The following is a 21,300-nucleotide window of genomic DNA, read 5'->3' on the forward strand; positions in this document are numbered from 1 at the left end:
AATATCCTGTTTAAGGTGCTGAATAAGGGAATCATGCTAATATTTGCAGCACAAAACAAAAGTCTTTTTAATTTAATTTGATTTAATTTAATTTATTTATTTTGTCCAATACACAATAATACACAATGAACGTTATAGATGATATAGTAGAGAAGATATAGGAGAGATTATAGGTACCTTGAAAGCAAATGATAATATTAGTTACAAAAGCTGAACTAATGAATTCAAGAATATACAGTACAGTATTGGCATTCAGGATGCTACATGCCTCTTGGATGTTAAAATACTGTAGCTGCAAAACTGGTTGTGCCCTTTGGACCTCAAAAACCCAGAAATTCCATGCTAGTTAAGTTCTAAACATTTACAAAGCTGTATATTAAAGCAAAGCCACATTTTTGTTGTAATTCCTGGCATTTTTAGCACTATATCAATAAGAATTTTCATTACTAGGACTGCATATGCTGGTGCTATTTTGACAATGAAAAGAAAAGGTATAGGGATTGAATTATGGGACTCATGTATTGTTTTGCTAATTTAATCCCACCCCAAAACATTACTTAATTACTTTTAACATACAATTAACCACAGAATATGGACATCATTTTCAGATCCATTTGTTCTTTTCTGCTTCTCTTGCAGCTACTTCTCATGGGTTATATTCAAATGAACGGTAAGATAAAATCATCAAGCTCCCATATCTGAGTAGTTATATAAATACAGGTACATTGAGGAATAGCAGAGTGATATCCAATATCCACTCAGGCTTCAGTTTACAAAAAGGACCTGCCTCTCCTTTTCTGAATTCCTCCACAATATTTGAATCAGAACGATTACAGAACTGAGTTTGAGGATGTGAAGGCATTCTAGAAAGGGGAAAAGCTATCTTACCTTTTCCCATTATCAATTGTGAGAAAAAATCCTACATTTATTTATCTTGTCTTTTTTGGGTAACCAGTGAGTCTTCCTGTGTGCCTGATGTCATAATTATTTGCAATTTTTTTTTGCAGTAGCTGGCCTGCAAACTGTCTTGATTCTATGATAATAAATTAATAATGAGGAAAATAATAACATATTATACTACCAGTAAACATAATCTCTACCTTTAGTACATAAACTGATGACATTTATATGGGCTAAGAAGGTTGCTAATCACTTCACAATCTTTTCTTCCTCAACACAATGCTCATAGATGTCAATCAGGCTTAATTATGCATATCAGCTAGACCAGTGTTTCCCAACCTTGGCACTTGAAGATATTTGGACTTCAACTCCCAGAATTCCCCAGCCAGCGAATGCTGGATGGGGAATTCTGGGAGTTGAAGTCCAGATATCTTCAAGTTGCCAAGGTTGGGAAACACTGAGCTAGATTGTAGAGACAGCTGCTAACTCTCTTTCTCCTTCATTGTCAACTTATCCATATCTATCTCTCTTTTAGCTAGTTTATGCATGTAGGGCAGGGAGATTGCACAGAAGAGTCAGGGACAAAGAAATACTACCCGTTTTAACGTTAGTCTTTATTTGTGATATAACATCCATTAAATCTATATAAGCTGCAACCTGTGTCTCCGTGTGCGATTTCGCTACCTGCCCAGATGCAGTAGCATTATTGCGCTGGACTCTGCTAGCATTCAGAGCCACAGGGGTGAGCACATGTCACCGTTCCACCTTAGCAGCCCACCTCTGGGAGGTGGTACCTGTTCTGGTTTCTGGTAGAACTTTAGTTATTAAAAAATAACGCTTACTGAATGCAGTATTTCATAAACAAAGAAACTCCATTTTTATTCTCTTCACTTCCGTATTCAAAATGCAATACAGACTGGCACATTCCTTTCTCCCATTATCTCTCTTAATTACATTCCACATGCATTCCTTCAAGCCTCCTCCGTCTCCCAAGATTTATGTACTTACAGCATGATTCAAAAACAGCAGGAATGACTGCAAAATAACACAGAATAAACTTACTCGCTCCTGAGCCAAACTGAAACAAGTTTCATTGTAGAACTACAACATTGAAACTCCACCCTTCTTCCCCATTGGCCCCCTGATGTGCCAAATACATCACTCCAGTATTTAACCCATTCCTCCCCTTAATATCTTTTTCCTAACACCTGTTCCTTGCGTTTTTGGACCCTTCTGAATTGAGGATTAACCCAGCGAATGTTTGTCTCTTCCTCGCTAGATTCTGGACTCATAGCCACATCCTGTGGCTGGCCACCCACCTGTTCTAATACCTGTAACCCAGAGCCTACCACTAATTCATAAACACTATCTGCATCAGAGTCCTCTAGCTCTTCATCATCCTCCAACTGACCAGGAGTATGTACAACAGTACCCAGAGGCCCCTAAATTCTGTCCTACCACACATTTTCTACAACTGATGGTTATTTTTCCCTCTTGGGAATGATGCATGTTGGGAGAGGGAAGGGCAGCAAGGAACATGCTAGTAGCTGATCTGAAGCTGCCCCATATTAAAATTTGGGATAATGCAACACCACTTAGCTTTTTGGCTTGAATAATAAACTTGGGCGAAGTAGGTTGAGGTCGCTATACTTTGCTGTTGACTCCAGCAAAGTGGGTGTCCAAAAGAGCTCTAATCTTACCATTCCTTCATGCACTGGTGTGATCCCACATTGTACACTCTATTTGTTATACCAGTGTTTCCCAACCTTGACAACTTGAAGATATCTGGACTTCAACTCCCAGAATTCCCCAGCCAGCATTTGCTGGCTGGGGAATTCTGGGAGTTGAAGTCCAAATACATGTTGCCAAGGTTGGGAAACACTGTGTTATACAATCTGGAACTACATGCTTGGCTAGACCTGAGATGCATAGTGCATACTTTTGTGCTGTTGTGTCAACAGAGAGACATCCTTAGCAACTAGCCATCCCTTGCCCTAATTTATTGCCTGTGTTGCTAATGGCTGAAGGAGGAAGATCTTTCTGTCTCTTTCAGAGTGTCTATCACTGCCTGGGAGAAAGATTCTTCCTCCTTCCATGGTAGCTGTTCTCAAGCTCCTCTATGTTAACACCATTATGAACTTGAGGGTGGTGTTTGGCTGGCAAGGAATGTTTCTCCTTGAACAAGTCTCAGCCTGAACATAAGGCCTATAACTCTAATGCATCAGTGCCTCTCAATGAAGCTTTTGCCTACAAGCAAGTTTTATACATGGTAAAATACTATTGGAGATTAAGTGTAATCAACTAAATGTGTTATCCGGGTTTGTGTATCAAATGAACTTGCAATAATAATATATAATCTCCTTGTCAGATTATAGAGCAGTAGTAATGGAAGTTAAAGATCTGGAGGCAGCTCTGGTATTTGCACTTGATATAATTAAATGCAATGTATACTTGGAAGTTGCTCAATGGAATTGGGAAGGTTTGTTAGGCTGTAAAATTTTAGAGAATTGACTTTCTAACCCATCACCATGTAATGTTTTAGAATTTTTCATTTTCCAGGTTACAAGAGCTTGCAAAGCCAAAGCCAACCAAAGACGTATGGAATTTTCATAGGTGAGCTGGACATCAAGGTATAGATTCACATAGTCCTCAAGTTACAACCATTTGTTTAGCAACTACACTGCTAAAAAAAAATAAAGGGAACGCTTAAACAACACAAGTAAATCAAACTTCTGTGAAAAACTGTATACTTAGGAAGTAACACTGATTGCCAATCAATTTCACATGCTGTTGTGCTGGTTTTACAGAACAAAGTATTCAATGAGAATATTTCATTCATTCAGATCTAGGATGTGTTATTTGAGTGTTCCATTTTTTTTTTGAGCAGTATATTCAAGGTTACAGTGGCACTGAAAAAAGTGACATAACTGGTCCTCACATTTATGACTACTGCAGCATTCCCAAGGTCACATGATCAACATTTGGCGGCTGGCAACCAGCATGTGCCTGTGATGGTTGCAGCATCCTGGGGTCATGTGATCACCATTTGCAATCTTCCCAGTTGACTTCTGAAAAGAAAATTGTCAGAAATGCCATTGAGGAAAGATGGATTCACTTAAAGACTGCATGATTTGCTTAGCCGCTGTAGCAATTAACTTAACAATCATGGCAAAAAAAGGTTGTAAAATTGGTCATGAGGCATTTAACTAGCTTGCTTAGCAATGGAAATTCTAGTCCTAAATCATGGACTACTTGTGGTCAGTGTTCCCTCTAATTTTTTTTTGGGGTGGGCGGAAAAGTATAGTGTCTGAGCGGCAGTCCCTTCGGGACTGGGCGGCACAGAAATATTAAATAAACAAACAAACAAACAAACAAATAAACAAACAAATAAATAAAAAACCCACCCTGTTTTGCCTCAGAGAATTTCAAAATAAAATACTGTACTGTGTGTGAAGTAGACCCAGAGACAGGGTTTGAGCAATCGGTACTTTTATTCAGCTCAGAGAATAAGTGACAGCTCAGCAAGGTAAAGTGACGATTCAGCGAGTACCGACTGGCTCTGCAGGGAGAAGCCGCTTCTTTTATACTTTTGCGGTTCCCGCCAAAGCGAGAGCCGGCCGCGTCTGAGCCAATCAGGAGCGACTTCCTGCTTGGGCTCAGACAGCGCTGGAAAAGAGGAACAAACTATTTACAGCGTTACAAGGTAGCCATTTCAGGATACAACACCCCTCCCCTCATAGTTGGACCCATCCATCAAGAAAGCCACGTGACGAAGTCGTCCAATCGGTGAGGCCTTCGAGACTCTCGCGCTGACCTGCGCAGTCCATTTTCTCCTTCGCCACTGACTGTGGAGGATGGCTCGCCGCTGTTCTCCCGGTGCGGCGGACTAGGCCTGGCGGGCCCAACGAAGGCCTCGGAGGACGAGGATGGCTCGGCGTCGCTGGATGGTTCCCCCTGGCCCGATAAGTCTCTCTGCGTGTTTCTTAGTTCGGGCAATGTATAAAAGTCTGTTGAGGGGGGAGAGTCCGAGTCAGCGGGTTGTTGTAATTGGTTTTCAGTTCGTTTCCGAATGTGGTCTATGTGTCGTTTCCACAAACGACCATCCTCCAGTTTAACAATATAAGTCTTGGGTGCATTTTGCTTAACAATAATTCCCTTCATCCAGTTTACATTTCCATCAAAGCATTTTACATATACATTTTGACCCAAATACATTTCTCTTTCTGGTTTTATGCACATTTGGTTATTATTCAAACAGAACCTTGGGTTTAACCTGTCTAGTGGTGACCTCAACTTTCTCCCCATCAATAACTCTGCAGGGCTTACATGTGTGTGCGAGTTAGGGGTAATGTGCTGGGTTAATAAGAATTGGTCCAAGTTCTGTTGCACATCTCCAGGGCCTGACCTGTGCAATGCCTCTTTTGCCACCCTTACGTAACGTTCTGCCAACCCGTTAGCCCAGGGCGAGTAAGGCGAGATGAGGGCATGTCTGACCCCCAGGCCATCTAGGAATAATTCGAATTGCCTGGCTGTTAGTTGTGGTCCATTGTCAGACACCAATAGATCAGGGCAACCATGGGATGCAAACAGTCTGCTCAATACCTTGATAGTGGCACTTGTGGTTATGTTGTTCATTGCTATTATTTCCAACCATTTGGAGAAAGCATCAACCACTATTAGGAAATACTGAGACCCCACTGGGCCAGCAAAATCAATGTGGATCCTAGACCAAGGGCCAGCAGGCTGTTCCCACTCAGCCGGAGTTGTTTTGGGGGGATTGGGCCTAGACTCTTGGCACGGGTCACACTTTGAAACCCAACTTTCAATATCAGCATCAAGCCCTGGCCACCATAAATGCCCCCTTGCTAGGCTCTTCATCCTGACAATCCCAGGATGGCCCACGTGTAACATTCTGAGTACCTTTTCCCTTAGGCGTTTGGGGATGATCACTCTATCCCCCCACAGCAAACAACCTTTTACATATGACAATTCAAGCCTTTTGTTCTTAAAATCACACAATTCAGGTTTAACAATATCATTTTGCCATCCCTTTAGAACACAGTTCACTACTTGTTTCAGGATTTGGTCTTGCTGCGTGTGTGCAGCTACCTCTTTTGCTGTGGTTAGTGGGTTTTCCTCGAGTTCTATCATTAGCACGTCTGTGGTTGGAACAGGGTCTTCTACCAAGTCTGCTATGGGGCATCTGCTGAGGCCGTCTGCATGATTGATTTCCTTCCCCCCCTTGTGGGTGAGCTCATACTGATACCCAGAGAGGAAAAGGGCCCATCTGATTAGTCTTGGAGACATAAAAGGTGGAGTGGGCTTGTTGGGGGCTAGCAGGCCTAGTAGGGGTTTGTGGTCAGTGACTAGCTCAAAATTTCTTCCAAAAATGTAATTGTGAAACTTCTTTACCCCTGCCACTAATGCCAGAGCCTCCTTGTCTAACTGGCTATAATTTCTCTCCGTGCTGGTCATGGTTCTTGAAAAAAATGCTATTGGGGCCTCTGTCTGATTAGGTAGAACGTGAGCTAGGACTCCTCCTATGCCGTACGGCGAAGCGTCGCACGTGAGCCTAATGGGTAGTGAGGCACTATATTGGACTACTACACTTTTAGAAGTTAGTAAATTTTTTATTTGAGCAAAGGCTTCACGTTCAATTTTCCCCCATGTCCAGCGGGCTTCCTTCTGGAGTAAACGATGGAGAGGCTCTGCTACTGTTGCCTTCTGCTTTAAAAAAACGGAATAAAAATTAAGGAGGCCCAAAAATGCTTGCAACTCACTCTTATCTCGTGGCTCTGGGGCTTCTCTAATTGCTCTCAGCTTCTCAGTTGTGGGGTGGATACCTTCCTTATCTATTTTATATCCTAGGAATTCAATACTGTTAGTTCCCCAGACACATTTATCAGGCTTGATTCGTAACCCTTTGTCCTGTAGCCTCTTAAGTACTTCCCTTATTCTTTTGTTCACTTGTTCCTGGTTTTCCCCTGCAATTAAGATGTCATCAAAATATGGGATGGCCCCATTTACCCCTGACAATAGGCGTTCCATGATGCTCTGGAATATCCCTGGGGCTATGCTCACCCCAAACTGTAACCTCGTGCATTTGAAAGCCCCCCTGTGCGTTACAATTGTTTGAGCGTTTGCTGTTTGTTCATCGACCGGAAGTTGCTGGTAAGCCTGCGCCAGGTCGATCTTTGCGAACCTTTTCCCCTCCCCCAGGGAGTGTAAGAGTTGTTGCACAACCGGAATGGGGTAGGGGTGGTGTTGGAGTGCCTTATTCAGGGTTGATTTGTAATCAGCGCAAACTCTTAAGGAGCCATCTGGCTTCAGGGGTGTCACTATGGGAGTTTCCCATGGCCCCTGTTCCACAGGGACCAAGATACCTTGACTAATGAGTTTGTCCAGCTGTAAGTCTAGCTTGGGGAGAAGCGGGAGGGGAACCCTGCGAGGTTTCAGTCTAACTGGTGGGACCTTGGGGTCAATAGAGAAAGATATGGGGGTTCCCTTATACAATCCTAAGGTGGGGCTGAACACTTCAGGGAATTCTTCCACAAAGTTAGGCATAATATCACAGTTTACATTACACACACCCGAAATTTCAATCCCCAACGGTTCCATCCATGCTAGCCCTAGCAGGGAGTGTTTGGCCCCCGTCACAATAAGCATGGGAAGGGTACATTTGACATTCTTAAATACAATAGGTACATTTGCAGTTCCCAGGACCGAGATTACCCCCCCTTGGAAGTCTCTGATCACCAAAGAGGTTTGAATTAGGTCAGCCTCAGACACATTAGGCATATATAGCTTAAATTTTTCCCAGGGCATGATGGTATATCTCGAACCCGTATCTAGCTCCATTGAGCAAGGCTGGTTATTTAGCAACAACGAGATAACAATTTTAGCCCCCTTTTTGGTTGCCGTGTTATTCACGGAATATTGAGAGTTACCTCTATTGTAGTCTCGGTTAGCGGTGGGGTAATTCCTTTGACCCGAGTTGCGGAACGGTCTCCTTTCTCGCGATTGGGGGGGGTGGTTTTGGGGTCGCTGGTATTGTTGTGTGGCAAAAGTTTCTTCTGGTGCCGTTGCCCTGCATGCGATGGCGATGTGGCCTCTCCGGTTGCAACGGCGGCAAGTGGTGTCGCGGAACGGGCATCGATGGCGCTGGTGATTTCCCCGGCAGCCCGCGCAGGGGGCTGGATGAGTAGCTCTAGGGTGTCTCGGTTGGTCTTGCAGGAGGAGGCAGTCGTCCCCGTTGCTAGTTAGCTGGCCGCGGACGTCTGTTCCCATGGCGCTGGGAGACTCGGCGTCGATTTTGGCAATGGTTTCTCGCCTTCCGTGCTCTTTTAATTCTCTTGCCGCTGCGTCGGCTGCTTCCGCGGTTTGCGCTAATTTGATTACGGTTTGTAGAGTCGGCTCATCTTCGGTGAGGAGTTTACTTCTCACCGTGTGGTTCTTCATGCCGAAAATCAAGGCGTCGGTGAGGCGAGCTTCCGGATCTTGAAACTTGCATTGAGCGAGTACCGTTCGAAGCCGCGTTGTGAATTGGCTTATCGACTCGGTTTCTCTCTGAGCCATCATGTGAAATTGATGCCGGTAAACCACGGCTGGTCTGGTTGGTTTAAAATGGCTCGCTAGTTTCTGTTGAAGGACGTCCCACGCTGTGGCTCTTGCTTGTTCTGGTTCGGTGAGAGTTTGGGCAAGTCTACGGATCTCTGCGCCGCAGTAGTTTAGAAAAATAGCCCGTCTGCGATCGGCTCCGGCGTCCTGCATTCCCGCCGCCTCGAGGAATATCTCGAAGGTGGCCATGTACTCGTCCCAAGTCATTTTCTCGGCATCGAAAAGTTCTGGAGCCTGGCCGATCTGGATTTTGTCCATGTTGCACGCGAAGTTCTTCCGTTCGTTCGTCGCCAGTGAAGTAGACCCAGAGACAGGGTTTGAGCAATCGGTACTTTTATTCAGCTCAGAGAATAAGTGACAGCTCAGCAAGGTAAAGTGACGATTCAGCGAGTACCGACTGGCTCTGCAGGGAGAAGCCGCTTCTTTTATACTTTTGCGGTTCCCGCCAAAGCGAGAGCCGGCCGCGTCTGAGCCAATCAGGAGCGACTTCCTGCTTGGGCTCAGACAGCGCTGGAAAAGAGGAACAAACTATTTACAGCGTTACAAGGTAGCCATTTCAGGATACAACAGTGTGTCTATAACAGTGAGCTCATAATAGGGCAACTCTATCAATATCAAAATGCCACTTAAATAGTTGAGCTAGTTTCAAACTAGATTTTGATTTTCTTTCTCTCTTCCTTACTCCCATTCTTTTTCTTTCTCTTTCTCTTTTCCTTCCTCTCTTTTTTCTATCTGTTTCTCTCTCTTCCTCTCTTCCTCTCTCTCTCCTTCCCTCTCACTCTTTCCCTCTCGGCTTCTGGGCAGGTTTGGAAAACTCTGAGTTGATGATGATTTTTAAGTGAGCGATCACTGCTCAGCTTAGAGGGAACTATGCTTGTGGTCTTTAAAGTGTGTTTTGGGTGTGGTGGCCAGAACATTTGACATTTACCGGCATATGTTGTAAGCACATTGATGAAGTGGTTGTCATAGGGAAGGAGTGTCAAACTCAGTTTCATTGAGGTCCACATCAGGGTTGTGTTTGACGTTGGGGGGGGGGAGTAGGGGGTGTGGCCAGCTCAATATCACTCATTTTGGGGGTACCTGTGGCGACCTGCGTGCAGACTTCCCAAGCTCCGTTTTCACTGGCAGAGGGTTGCAGGAAGCGATAGCACCTTGGGAGCCCATTTTCTCTGGCAGAAGCATTTGGGGGTGCAACCTTTGTTTCCAGGGTGGCCCCACGAGCCTGATCTAAGTACCCTATGGGCTGGATCCAGCCCCTGAGCCTTGAATTTGACACCCCTGTCATAGGGTCTTGCCTATTCACTGGGTAGGTGAGGCCTTGACAGAACGCCCTGTTTATTTTCAGTCAAATCAATAAGGCGACTGATTGTTTGTCATGCTTCTTAACTTCCTAGGTTACGCCTTACAACCCCACTTTACTTCTGTCTTTTTTGAAAGGACAAAGAAAGCATTGAGCTCTATCATTCAATATTACCATTTTTCAAAAAGAATTTAGACTTTATATTAGTGTATTTCAAAATTGACAAGTTTAAGATGTTTAAGTTTATGATTTCAACTCTCAGAATTCCCTAGCTAACCAGCCAATATGTTGAAGTTCACACATCTTAAAGTTTCCAAGTTTGAATGGAGTTCATATAGTACTAGGGGTTGGGACTTGATTTTGCAGCACGATTACAGTCTGTTTTGTTTTAATTAAAATATTATTATTATTATTATTATTATTATTATTATTATTATTATTATTATTATTATTTATTAGATTTGTGTGCCGCCCCTCTCCGTAGACTCGGGGCGGCTTACAGCAATGATAACAACAATATATAATGACAAATCTAATAGTTAGAATCTAAAATAACAATAATACATTTAAAAAGTCTAAAATACAAGAAACCCCAATATATAAAAACATACATACAGTCATATCATATACAAAAAACTACATAGGCAGGGGGAGATGTTTCAGTTCCCCCACGCTTGACAACAGAGGTGGGTTTTAAGGAGTTTATGAAAGGCAAGGAGGGTGGGGGCAGTTCTAATCTCTGGAGGGAGCTGATTCCAGAGGGTCGGAGCCGCCACAGAGAAGGCTCTTCCCCTGGGTCCCGCCAAACGACATTGTTTAGTTGACGGGACCCGGAGGAGACCAACTCTGTGGGACCTAACCGGTTGCTGGGATTCATGCGGCAGAAGGCGGTCTCGTAGGTACCCTGGTCCGGTGCCATGAAGGGCTTTATAGGTGATGACCAACACTTTGAATTGTGACCGGAAACTGATCGGCAACCAATGCAGACTGCGGAGTGTTGGAGTAACATGGGCATATTTGGGAAAGCCCATGATTGCTCTCGCAGCTGCATTCTGCACGATCTGAAGTTTCCGAACACTCTTCAAAGGTAGCCCCATGTAGAGAGCGTTACAGTAGTCGAGCCTCGAGGTGATGAGGGCATGAGTGACTGTGAGCAGTGACTCCCGGTCCAAATATACAGACACAGACACATAAAGTAAAAAGCTACATAGGCATCAAAAGAATATACCAGAGCACTGGGTGACTATAGTTACCAACTTGCCTCACACTTCTTTAGCAGGTACAGTACTTATACAGAACAATTCAGACTTTATCCAGTTGACTTCCTCCCTGCTAAATTAACTTTTTAGACACAAAAGGCTATTTGCATTAATAATACCGAGCACGAGTAGAGAATGGGTTACTAGCTACTTCTCCTGGCAAGCTGCCCTCTTAGTGCTGAATGTAAGACCCACCAAACTTTGGTGTTGAACTCTCTTTCAAAACCCCTGCCACCTTGCAATGGCTTCTTTTAGTATAAAAAATGGAGAAAGATGGCTTCTTTTAATATAAAAAAAGAAAAAGAAAATTATGGTTTCACTGTATTAAAATTTAACTTAGTGACACTCCACCCTTTTTAGTACATCTTCAAGATCAGTTCAGGTAGATTATTCCTGTGTAAATATACCGTACCAAGAACTGCTTAATTTATTAGTATGTGGAGATGAATCATGCAGCGCTATTGGCAACTGTTGTTCTTCCTGTACTGTAGTCCTTTTCATTTTGTATGATGGCAACAACAGTTACAGGTCTGCTCTTGCAAAGTCGGGGCAGAATTTAACAACTCCCAATTTATGGGTCTCTGCTGCTGTGGTAGCATTTATTGCTATCTTTCTCCAACCTTGGCAACTTTAAGATATGTGGATTTTAACTTCCAGAATTTCCTAGCCAGCCTAATTTTGTGGGGATTTTTTGCCTTGAGGCCAAATTTCTGTTTCTGCCTTAAAATGATATTTTGTCTGTTTTCAATTTGCTGATACTTGGGGACAGCAGTTCCATGAGATAAAATGTATGAGCAAATTTACATGAATTGTGAGCTGTGTTCACGAATTTACATGACTAAAAAAAAAAATCAATCTCATAATTGTACATGTGGCATTTTCTCTGCCCAAATAGTTTCAATTTACTGATAGTTTGAAGAGTAATAAAGTGGTACCTCTACCTAAGAACTTAATTTGTTGCGTGACCAGGTTCTTAAGTAGAAAAGTTTGTAAGTAGAAGCAATTTTTTCTCATAGGAATCAATGTAAAAGCAAATAATGCATGCAAACATATTAGGAAAGAAATAAAAGCTCAGAATTTGGGTGGGAGGAGGAGGAAGAAGAGGAGGAGGACAGTCGCTGCCGAACGAAGAAGATGAGGTGAGGGGAATTTAAAAATCCAAAACTTTAAGACTTAAAAAAAAAAAAGAGGGACTCTGAGGCGGCGAGGAGGAACATGCGCCTCCCGTACACCCGGTGCGAGGCTGCCTCCCATACACTGCACCGGAGAGAGAAGCCCAGGCGGGCGAGAAGAGGGAACCTCCTGCTCCTTTGACTGAAAGGCTGCTGCTGCTGCTCCCTGCTCCCTCTTCCTTCCCATGCTGAAGGGCTCCCTTCTTTTCTCGCTCGCTGGCTTTGTAACCGGCGCTTTTCCTTCACTGTGGTGACTCCTCGGTATGGCTGAAGCCGAGTTGATTCAGCCGGTGTGAAGCACCCCCTTTTGCCTTTTGCGCCCAGACATTCCAGGAGGCAACCTCACGCCGGGTGTGTGGGAGGCAGTGCGAGGGAGTCACCACAGCAAAGTGGTTTATTCCCTCTCCAAGTGCCCTGAGAAAGGAAAATGCTCCATTCACTCTGGGCTGCCCAGAGCAAAAGGAGCGTTTCTTTTCTCTGGGTGCTGGCAGAGGGTTTATTCCCTCTCTAGGCACCCAGAGAAAGGGGAATGCTTCGTTCGCTCTGGACTGCCAAAGCCTCCTTAAACGCCACCAAAAGGCTCCTCTAGCAGCCCAGAAAAGCCCAAGATGGCCTGGATTAAAGGTTAGAATAACAGGAAACTGCCTGGACTTCGTGCCGCTCTCAAATTTCCTGGGAAATTTTTCCGGGCTCGGGTTCTTAAGTAGAAAATGGTTCTTAAGAAGAGGCAAAAAAATCTTGAACACCCAGTTCTTATCTAGAAAAGTTCTTAAATAGAGGTACCACTTTAGTTACAATTACTACTGGGTTTAAATAGTATAAGCACAATCTAAAGCAGGATTCACCAACCTTTCAGACCTCAGGGACCAGTAAATTTATAATTTTAAATTCTGTGGACCACTAATATGATTTTTTTAAAAAAGATAAGTAGTACTTAGTGAAATATAAAAATGCAAATAATTTTTCTACAGACCACCAAAATTTTCTCGCAGACCACCAGTGATCTGCAGACCACCAGTTGGTGACTGCTGATCTAAAGATCAATTTTTTAAATATTGTGGAGTCAAGCATAGATCTTATGGTTCAATCCTGTATGGTCTATTGTTATTTTGCCTTTATTATTTTTATAAATAACTGAAGGCACCAAACATAATTAATACAGTAGTACCTCTACTTACTTACAAACTTTTCTAGATAAGAACCAGGTGTTCAAGATTTTTTTTGCCTCTTCTCAAGAACAATTTTCTACTTTCAAACCTGAGCCTCTGAAAATGTAACCAGAAAAGGCAGGGAGAAGCCTCCGTGGGATCTCTCTTGGAATCTCCTGGGAGGAAACAGGGACGGAAAAGGCAGGGAGAAGCCTCAATGAGGCCTCTCTAGGAATCTCCTGGGAGGAAACAGGGCCTCCACCCTCCCTGTGATTTCCCCAGTCGCACGCATTATTTGCTTTTACGGGAAAAAATGCTGCTTCTTACAAATTTTTTTACTTATGAACCTGGTCGCAGAACGAATTAAGTTTGTAAGTAGAGGTACTATTGTACTCTTTTTTTCTCCACAGTAACATTTCTGTGAGATAATTTGGAATGAGAGAGTGAGTGGTCCAAAGTCACTCAGCTGGATTTCAGATCTAAGGTGGAACTAGAATTCACAGTCTCCTAGTTTCTAATCTGGTGCCTTCAAAATTTAATTGTTATTTCAATTGTTAATTGAAAAATGCCTTTTCTTGGCAAAGTTTTCCAAAAGTGTCTTGTCCATTGTGACCTTCCTAAGGCTGAAGGAAAATTACTAGTCAAAGTGCCCCCCCCCCAGCTGGCTTTGGATCTTGTTGTGGTTAGCTGTGGCCCAGCTCCTGCCCCAAGGATTGTGGATGTGGGGGAGACATCCACATGCTGCAGGCCTGTTTTGCCCCCGGGGGAATCTGCTGATGAAGGCTCCTCTGACCAAGAAGACATGAGGTGACAGGGAGGAGGAGAGTGGGGTAGACAGCTCGGAAGGAGATCAATTATCTAGCTCCTCCTTGGATTCAGAACAAGAGGCCACCTGTGGTTGGGTGGGGCTGTGGTAATTAGTGAGGCTGCCATAAATAGTAGCCTGTGGGTTTGACCATTGTGGAGGATTATCTGATCGTTGTGCTTCGTGACTGCTTTACTGACTTTGACTTTTGTGTGCTGATTTTCCCCCGCTTTGAAACTAAACCAGAGCAAATTGTGTTTCACTTTGTGAAAGAAGGACTGTGAATTGCCTCACAGCTGCAAGCTAAGTATCACAGAACTGATAAGGGACTTGTACAAATTACCAGTTTGTTTGGAGATGAGTGCTCTTTGCTATACCAAAAGTGTACTTGGTTTAAGTGACTTTTCATTATAAAGAACATTGTTTTGAATTTTCAAACGTGTGTGTGTCTGAAATTTGTACCTGTGAATTTTTGGGAGGATTCTACCAGAGAGCCCGACAGAACAGATCTAAGGTAGGATTAGAACATACACTGTCTTGGTTTCTAGTCTAATGCCTTAACCGTTACACCAAACTGGCTCTCATATAATAAATATAACATTATTTATATATTATCAGGGTATGTGGTTGTGCACTCATTTTGACTGGCATTTTGCATCTTATATTTATAACAGAAAGTTAATCTGGGGAAATCAAGAACCAATATGGCCCCTCACTTCAAAGATTTTGCTGAGACAGCCCAGCTCAAGAATCCTGTCTCTAGCAATGCCAAAGGAAATAATTGATAAACAGAAAAAGAGGTTTGTCCTTTTTTTAAAAAAAATGTTTCTCCTTCTGTCTTGATCTTCCTCATTCCATGCCACTTAGGTCAAAATGTTTTAACCAAATGTCTTAAAAAGTAACTCCTTATAGTACGAAGCAAATTTCTTTTGAAACCAAGAAAATAGAATCTTTGGTTTAGGATGGAAAGGTGTTTGTCCAAGGAAAGTTCCTCAAATGCAGCTTATGGAATAGAATATTTGACACAAAAGTCAAATATTTAAGGGTTGTGGTTTTCCCTTCTAGGGCTATAGACTACTGTAATTGATGTTTTCAACTAATGAAATCACAACTTTCTATAAGCTGAAGCTATAGAGATGACCTTGAATAATTGAAGTTGCAGTTGAAAGAGGGGTCAGTTCTAACTGACCTCGCCGCTGGTTCCTGTGCCGCACGGGCACTTGTGCACTGTGCACTGCGCATGTGCATGTGCAGTGTCAAAAACCAAGCTTCTGCACAGGCGCAGAAGCCAAAAAAAGATGGAGGTGCCATTGGCGCCACCATTAAAGCCAGTTCACAGCCGAGGTCAATTGACGATCACTCCTGGTTCAGCAAGTAGGGGAGAATTCCCACTACTGGTTCTATAGAACTAGTTTGAAATGGAAGCCACCCATCTCTGAGTTGAAGCATCTAGAACAGTGTTTCTCAACCTTGGCCGTTTGAAGATATGCGGACTTCAACTCCCAGAATTCCCCAGCCAGCGTTGCTGGCTGGGGGATTCTGGGAGTTGACGTCTGCACATCTTCAAACGGCCAAGGTTGAGAAACACTGATCTAGAAGAAGATAGCAGTAGAACAAAGAAGACCATAAATGGCTTTTCTACATTAGACTTACCCTGTTTCTACTATCTCACTTATCCTTGTGGTTTTTGCCGTAGACCCCTCTACTTGTACAGCTGTGGACAAATGTCAGAGATTTGGGAACGTTCTTCAAAAGTGTATTCTGCATTGCCATCGAAGAGATTGCTGAAGCTAGCAGAACCCAGGGCAATTTCTGCAACTTACCTGAAACTAAGGTGAAGCACTAGTGGGTTTTTCTAATTGCCGCAGGCCAGTGAGGTTTTCAGTGTAGAATTCAGGCAAGAAACCCTTTGAAAAATAGGCTGGTATCCTTAACATAGAATGAGTTCAGACCTCCCTATTCCTGAGGTCAGGTCTTTGTCAGTAACAGTTCCAATGTTTTAAAAGATCTTTTAAAAATGCAATCCAGAAAATTTCTGCCCAATTCATCTCTTCAATAGTGTACAGTTAAAGTTTACAGTTTAGACTTGACTTACGGCCACAATAGGACACAAAATGTATGTAGCTAATCAAAAGAGTTGTTAAGTGAACTTTGCAAAGTTTTGCCTCTTTTGGCCACAATTGTTATACAAATCATTGCAATTGTTAAGTGAATCATGCAATCCTGAAGCAAACCTGACTTCACTCTTTTAAGTTTGCTTGTGGAAAGCCAGCTGGGAAAGTGACAAATGGTGATTAGTGATGGGCGAACCGAACCCACACAATTCAGGTCCGTACCGAATTTTGCGGTGTTCAGTATGCCGAACCCGAACCCGAAATTTTTTGAAACTTCGGGCAAAGTTCGGGGTCACGTTCGGCGTTCGGAGCTTTGATGTCACCGGCAGGTTGCTAAGGACGCCAAGGTGATCACTTCCTGGATTCCATGGAATCCAGGAAGTGATCACCTTGGCGTCCTTAGCAACCTGCCGGTGACGTCAAGGCTCCGCCCCTGGAATCTCTTCATGGGAGGGATTCCCCAGCTCCTTCAAAGGGAGGTCTTCACGTAAAAATAAACATTGTTATTTTTACGTGAAAGGACACCGCAGCGGCGCTGCAAGCAAAGGGCGGTCCTTTCACGTAAAAATAAACATGTTTATTTTTACGCGAAAGGACCGCCCTTTGCTTGCAGCGCCGCTGTGGCATCCTTTTTGGTAAAAATAACAATGTTTATTTTTACGTGAAAGGACACCGCAGCGGCGCTGCAAGCACTAAGAGTTCTATCTTAATCTAATCTTGCATAGCCTTCTCTCTGGCAACATTGCATTGCTAACCAGAGCATACAAAATATTTGTTACACCAGTTCCAGAATACAGTTCACCTGTCTGGAACACCCATTGCATAACAGACATTAATACAATTGAAATAGTCCAGAAATATTTTACAAGAAGAGTTCTTCAGTCCTCCGCTCGCCACAAAATACCTTATTCCACCAGACTTGAAATACTGCAGTTAGACAATTTACAACTCTGTCACCTCCAATCTGATCTAACTGTAGTTCATAAAATCATACACCAAAATGTCTTTCCTGTTAATGACTACTTCACCTTCAACCGCAGCAATACACAAGCACGTAATAGATTCAAACTAAATGTAAACTGCTCTAAACTCGACTGCAGAAAATACGACTTCAGCAATGCCTGGAATGCCGTACCTGACTCTGGTTTCTTCCCCAAACCCCAAAAAGTTTAACCTTAGGTTGTCTACAGTTGACCTCTCCCCGTTTCTTAGAGCAGTGTTTCCCAACCTTGGCAACTTGAAGATATCTGGACTTCAACTCCCAGAATTCCCCAGCCAGCATTCGCTGGCTGGGGAATTCTGGGAGTTGGAGTCCAAATATCTTCAAGTTGCCAAGGTTGGGAAACACTGTCTTAGAGGTCTGTAAGGAGCATGCATAAGCGCAGCATTGTGCCTACCATCCCTGTCCTACTGTCCTATTGTCCTCTTTTATCATTACTTTTTACTTATGTATGTTATATTTATACAAACTACTATCCTATACATGTTTGACAAATAAAATAAATAAATATAAATAAATAAAATAAATTGTAACTTCAGTAAACAAATGGATGTAAGTCAGGAGTGTCAAAATAGAGTTTGACACTCCTGACTTACATCCATCCGTTTACTGATGGATGTACACCAGCACACAAGTAAACAATTCGGCAGGATTCATTGATAAAAGAAACTTGTTTATATACAACAATATAAAGCCCGATGCATGGATATTGAATACATACAGTAGAAGCCAGAACCAGAAATCATGTCAGAAGCACAGAATCAATATAATCACAGAAGCTATATTTGCTATGGAGTGTGCAGAATCCTTGAGTTATCAAGGACATGGACAGACGAAATGTGGGATTTCAGCAGATATTCAGGAGATATGAGTAATTATTCAGTCATACAAGACAGATACATTAAAGTGTATAACATAGTGTTTACTTTAGAAATAGCACAATCAAGTTAAATAGTCCAGTCGTTCCCATTCAAATCAGTCAATATCTTTCAATACTATAATGATATTACAAGCCTGTCTTTGTCTTACATATCAAACATACATTACAGCTCACAAATACATTAAACTACCATCGAATACACAGAGATTACAACATCAGTCACAATAAATCACAAATGGAGCATGGGGGGGGGGCACGTACAGCTCTGTTTTTGCTGCACTTTCCTTTAAGTTGTTGGAAAAATATAAGAGTTCAAAGTTGGCATTTAACGGGTTTTTGCCGAATTTTGGCTATCTTTGATGCCCTGTTTGATCCTGTGGGACAGCTTCAATCCTCTTCAATTTATTACCATTAGAAAGAGCAGACTCTCATCTTTAATCTTGGTGTCTCTTCATATAAGGATTGTAAAAATGTCCTCAACTGTTTGTGGGCAGCCTGCGATTTCTGCCCTGCACCCTTGATACAAGTGCAGTAAAAGTGATTCTTTCTTCAATAAGTAGCATTTTTAAAAAATAAAGAACACGTTATTTTAATTCAGGACTGATGGGATTTAAAAAATCAGAATTATGTATGTTATTGACATGTTTTAAGGTGACATATATACATTGATGTAGAATGGAAATTATGGAGAGATAAAAAAAACCACAGCAAGAGCTTCCTGACTAAAGTTGAATTATCCCACTTCAAAGTCATACTTGCCCCATCTTCATTTACAGGCCACGAATGTCCCCTGTGTGGCCTATCACCACCTCGGCACTTAGTTGCAAAGCTTCCCACCGGATTTTGAGCCTTGCTCAAGCAAGAATGATCGATCCAAACTTTTGTTTTCCAGAACAGGTAATTACGAAATAAAATCAAACAATAATTTGAGGACATCTTTCTGTATGTATTATGCAGACAGATCATGTTATTTTAATTTAATGCTTTTAATTCATCGGGGGGGGGGGACCAAATGAAGGAAGTTCTTTTTTTAGTTCTTCACTTCTTTTTTATTTTTTTATTTATATAAAATATTTTATTTACAAATATACAATGAATACATATAGTTGCGATAGACAATAGAAACATTCCAAGTTACAGAAGATAATAATCATGTCAGATTATAGTCTAAACAATAAACTTTGACAGTATACTAAGACAATTAAACAAAAGGTCACAATCTGAATACAGATCTAACGTACACCCGCCCAATCCTTTCTTTCTTTTACTCTTTCCTTTCCTTTTTTTCTTTCTTTTGTATGTTTGTATGTTCATAGACCTTTTGTTTAATTGTCTTAGTATACTGTCAAAGTTTATTGTTTAGTCAGTTCTTCACTTCTTTAAGAAGTGTGTGCACTGAAGACCTCTACGAGCAGTCCTTGTTCAGCAACCACAATTGTGGGAGTGGCAACTGTGGTTACCAGACTAGGTAGTGGCTTCAGCAGAGTGTAAGGGATGTCAGTGTCAGTGTTCTGCTTATAAGGGCTTCTGCTTAGTAGGTCTTGTGATGGGGGGGTCACGTCAAGTGAGGGTCCTTGATGGGTCAGGTGTGGGTTATATCAGATGGAGGTCTTGTGATGGGTTTTGTGATCATTGGTGAGGCGAGAATCATAGGGAGTGTTGGATGGAGTTGGGGATTGCATGCGTTGGTTGAGGGCCAGTGCCATTGCTGGTAGTTCAGTGCTTTAGCCCCACTGAAGGGGAAATTAGGTAATAGAATAGAATAGAATAGAATAGAATAGAATAGAATTCTTTATTGGCCAAGTGTGATTGGACACACAAGGAATTTGTCTTGCTGCATATGCTGTACATTAAAAAAAAGATATATTTGTCAAGAATCTTGAGGTACAATACTTAATGATTGCCATATGGGTCAAATAAGCAGTGAGGAAGCAATCAATATTAATAAATCTTAAGATACAAGCAACAAGTTACAGTCATACAGTCCTAAGTGGGAGGAAAAGGGTGATAGGAATGATGAGAAAAAACTAGTAAAAATAGAAGTGTAGACTTAGTGAAAAGTTTGACAGTGTTGAGGGAATTATTTGTTTAATAGAGTGATGGCGTTCAGAGAAAAATTGTTCTTGTGTCTAGTTGTCTTGGTGTCTACAGTGCTCTGTAGCGATGTTTTGAGGGTAGGAGTTGAAACAATTTGGATGTGAGAGGTCCGTAAATATTTTCACTGCCCTCTTTTTGACTTGTGCAGTATACAGGTCCTCAATGGTAGGCAGGTTGGCAACAATTGTTTTTTCTGCAGTTCTGATTATCCTCTGAAGTCTGCGTCAGTTTTGTTGGGTTACAGAATAATAACCTGATTGATCACAATCATAGGCCTATCTTAGATAAAGTAGATATAAGCGGGTCATATTGTACTCCTATGTTCTACAAAATATTCAGGAAAAATTTCTGTCTTTTTCCTACTTTTTTTTTACACTCATTGACCAGCAATTTTATATAAGGTATATAGAAATGTTACAAGACTAAAATTAGATGGCTAATAGAAAGAAAGTGGTTCATACTAAAACACTATCTGTAGAATATGCAAAACCCCCCATCTGAATACTTAAAACTAATTGACTAAAATATAAAAACTACACTGTGGAGAAAAATGGCAGCACTCTGAAATGAAGGTTGAGTCTTAGATTCCAGGATCTTACCATAGTACATTTATGAGTCAGAAGAACATCTAAATCTAAAATGCACAATTATGCAAAAGTATTGATATAAATAAGGAAGTGCTTATAAAAAATATAATATTTAAGCTAGTATAAGCTTTTGAAAAATAATTGATTTACCTTATCATACTGAAGGCTCAAATCTCTAGTCTGATTGTTTAGAATAATGCCTATAAGTGTCTCTTGTGCTTTCTTGTGATTGTGATGTAGAGATATGAGAGGCACTTGAATTAAATATTGCAGGAATTGCACTTCTCTCATTAAGTTTGCAAAACTAACCAACTGAGACTTGCTTGTCAAGAAAGCATGTGAATTGTCTGAAGCTCAAGAATCACAGGTTCCAAATCTTCATGAATCTTCACAATCTTCTGTGGTGCCTTTGAGAAAACAG

General features: G+C 42.0%; 1 protein-coding gene across 5 annotated transcripts in view; it reads left to right on the top strand.

Moving 5' to 3' along the window:
• SPMAP2L (sperm microtubule associated protein 2 like) overlaps positions 1-21,300 on the top strand; it is a 42,764-nt gene that overhangs the window by 7,101 nt on the left and 14,363 nt on the right. For 2 of the 5 annotated variants that reach the window (XM_070742123.1, XM_070742126.1), the window contains exons 2-6: positions 640-670; positions 3,460-3,513; positions 14,876-15,001; positions 15,898-16,035; positions 18,972-19,092. In XM_070742123.1, the coding sequence (XP_070598224.1) occupies positions 640-670; positions 3,460-3,513; positions 14,876-15,001; positions 15,898-16,035; positions 18,972-19,092 (470 nt within the window). Of the gene's footprint in view, positions 1-639; positions 671-2,956; positions 3,170-3,459; positions 3,514-14,875; positions 15,002-15,897; positions 16,036-18,971; positions 19,093-21,300 lie in introns of those variants that run through there. The other 3 variants (XM_070742125.1, XM_070742122.1, XM_070742127.1) reach the window with 3 other exon arrangements.

This window comes from Erythrolamprus reginae, chromosome 2, assembly GCF_031021105.1.
Source record: "Erythrolamprus reginae isolate rEryReg1 chromosome 2, rEryReg1.hap1, whole genome shotgun sequence".
In the NCBI taxonomy this organism is placed as follows: domain Eukaryota; kingdom Metazoa; phylum Chordata; class Lepidosauria; order Squamata; family Dipsadidae; genus Erythrolamprus; species Erythrolamprus reginae.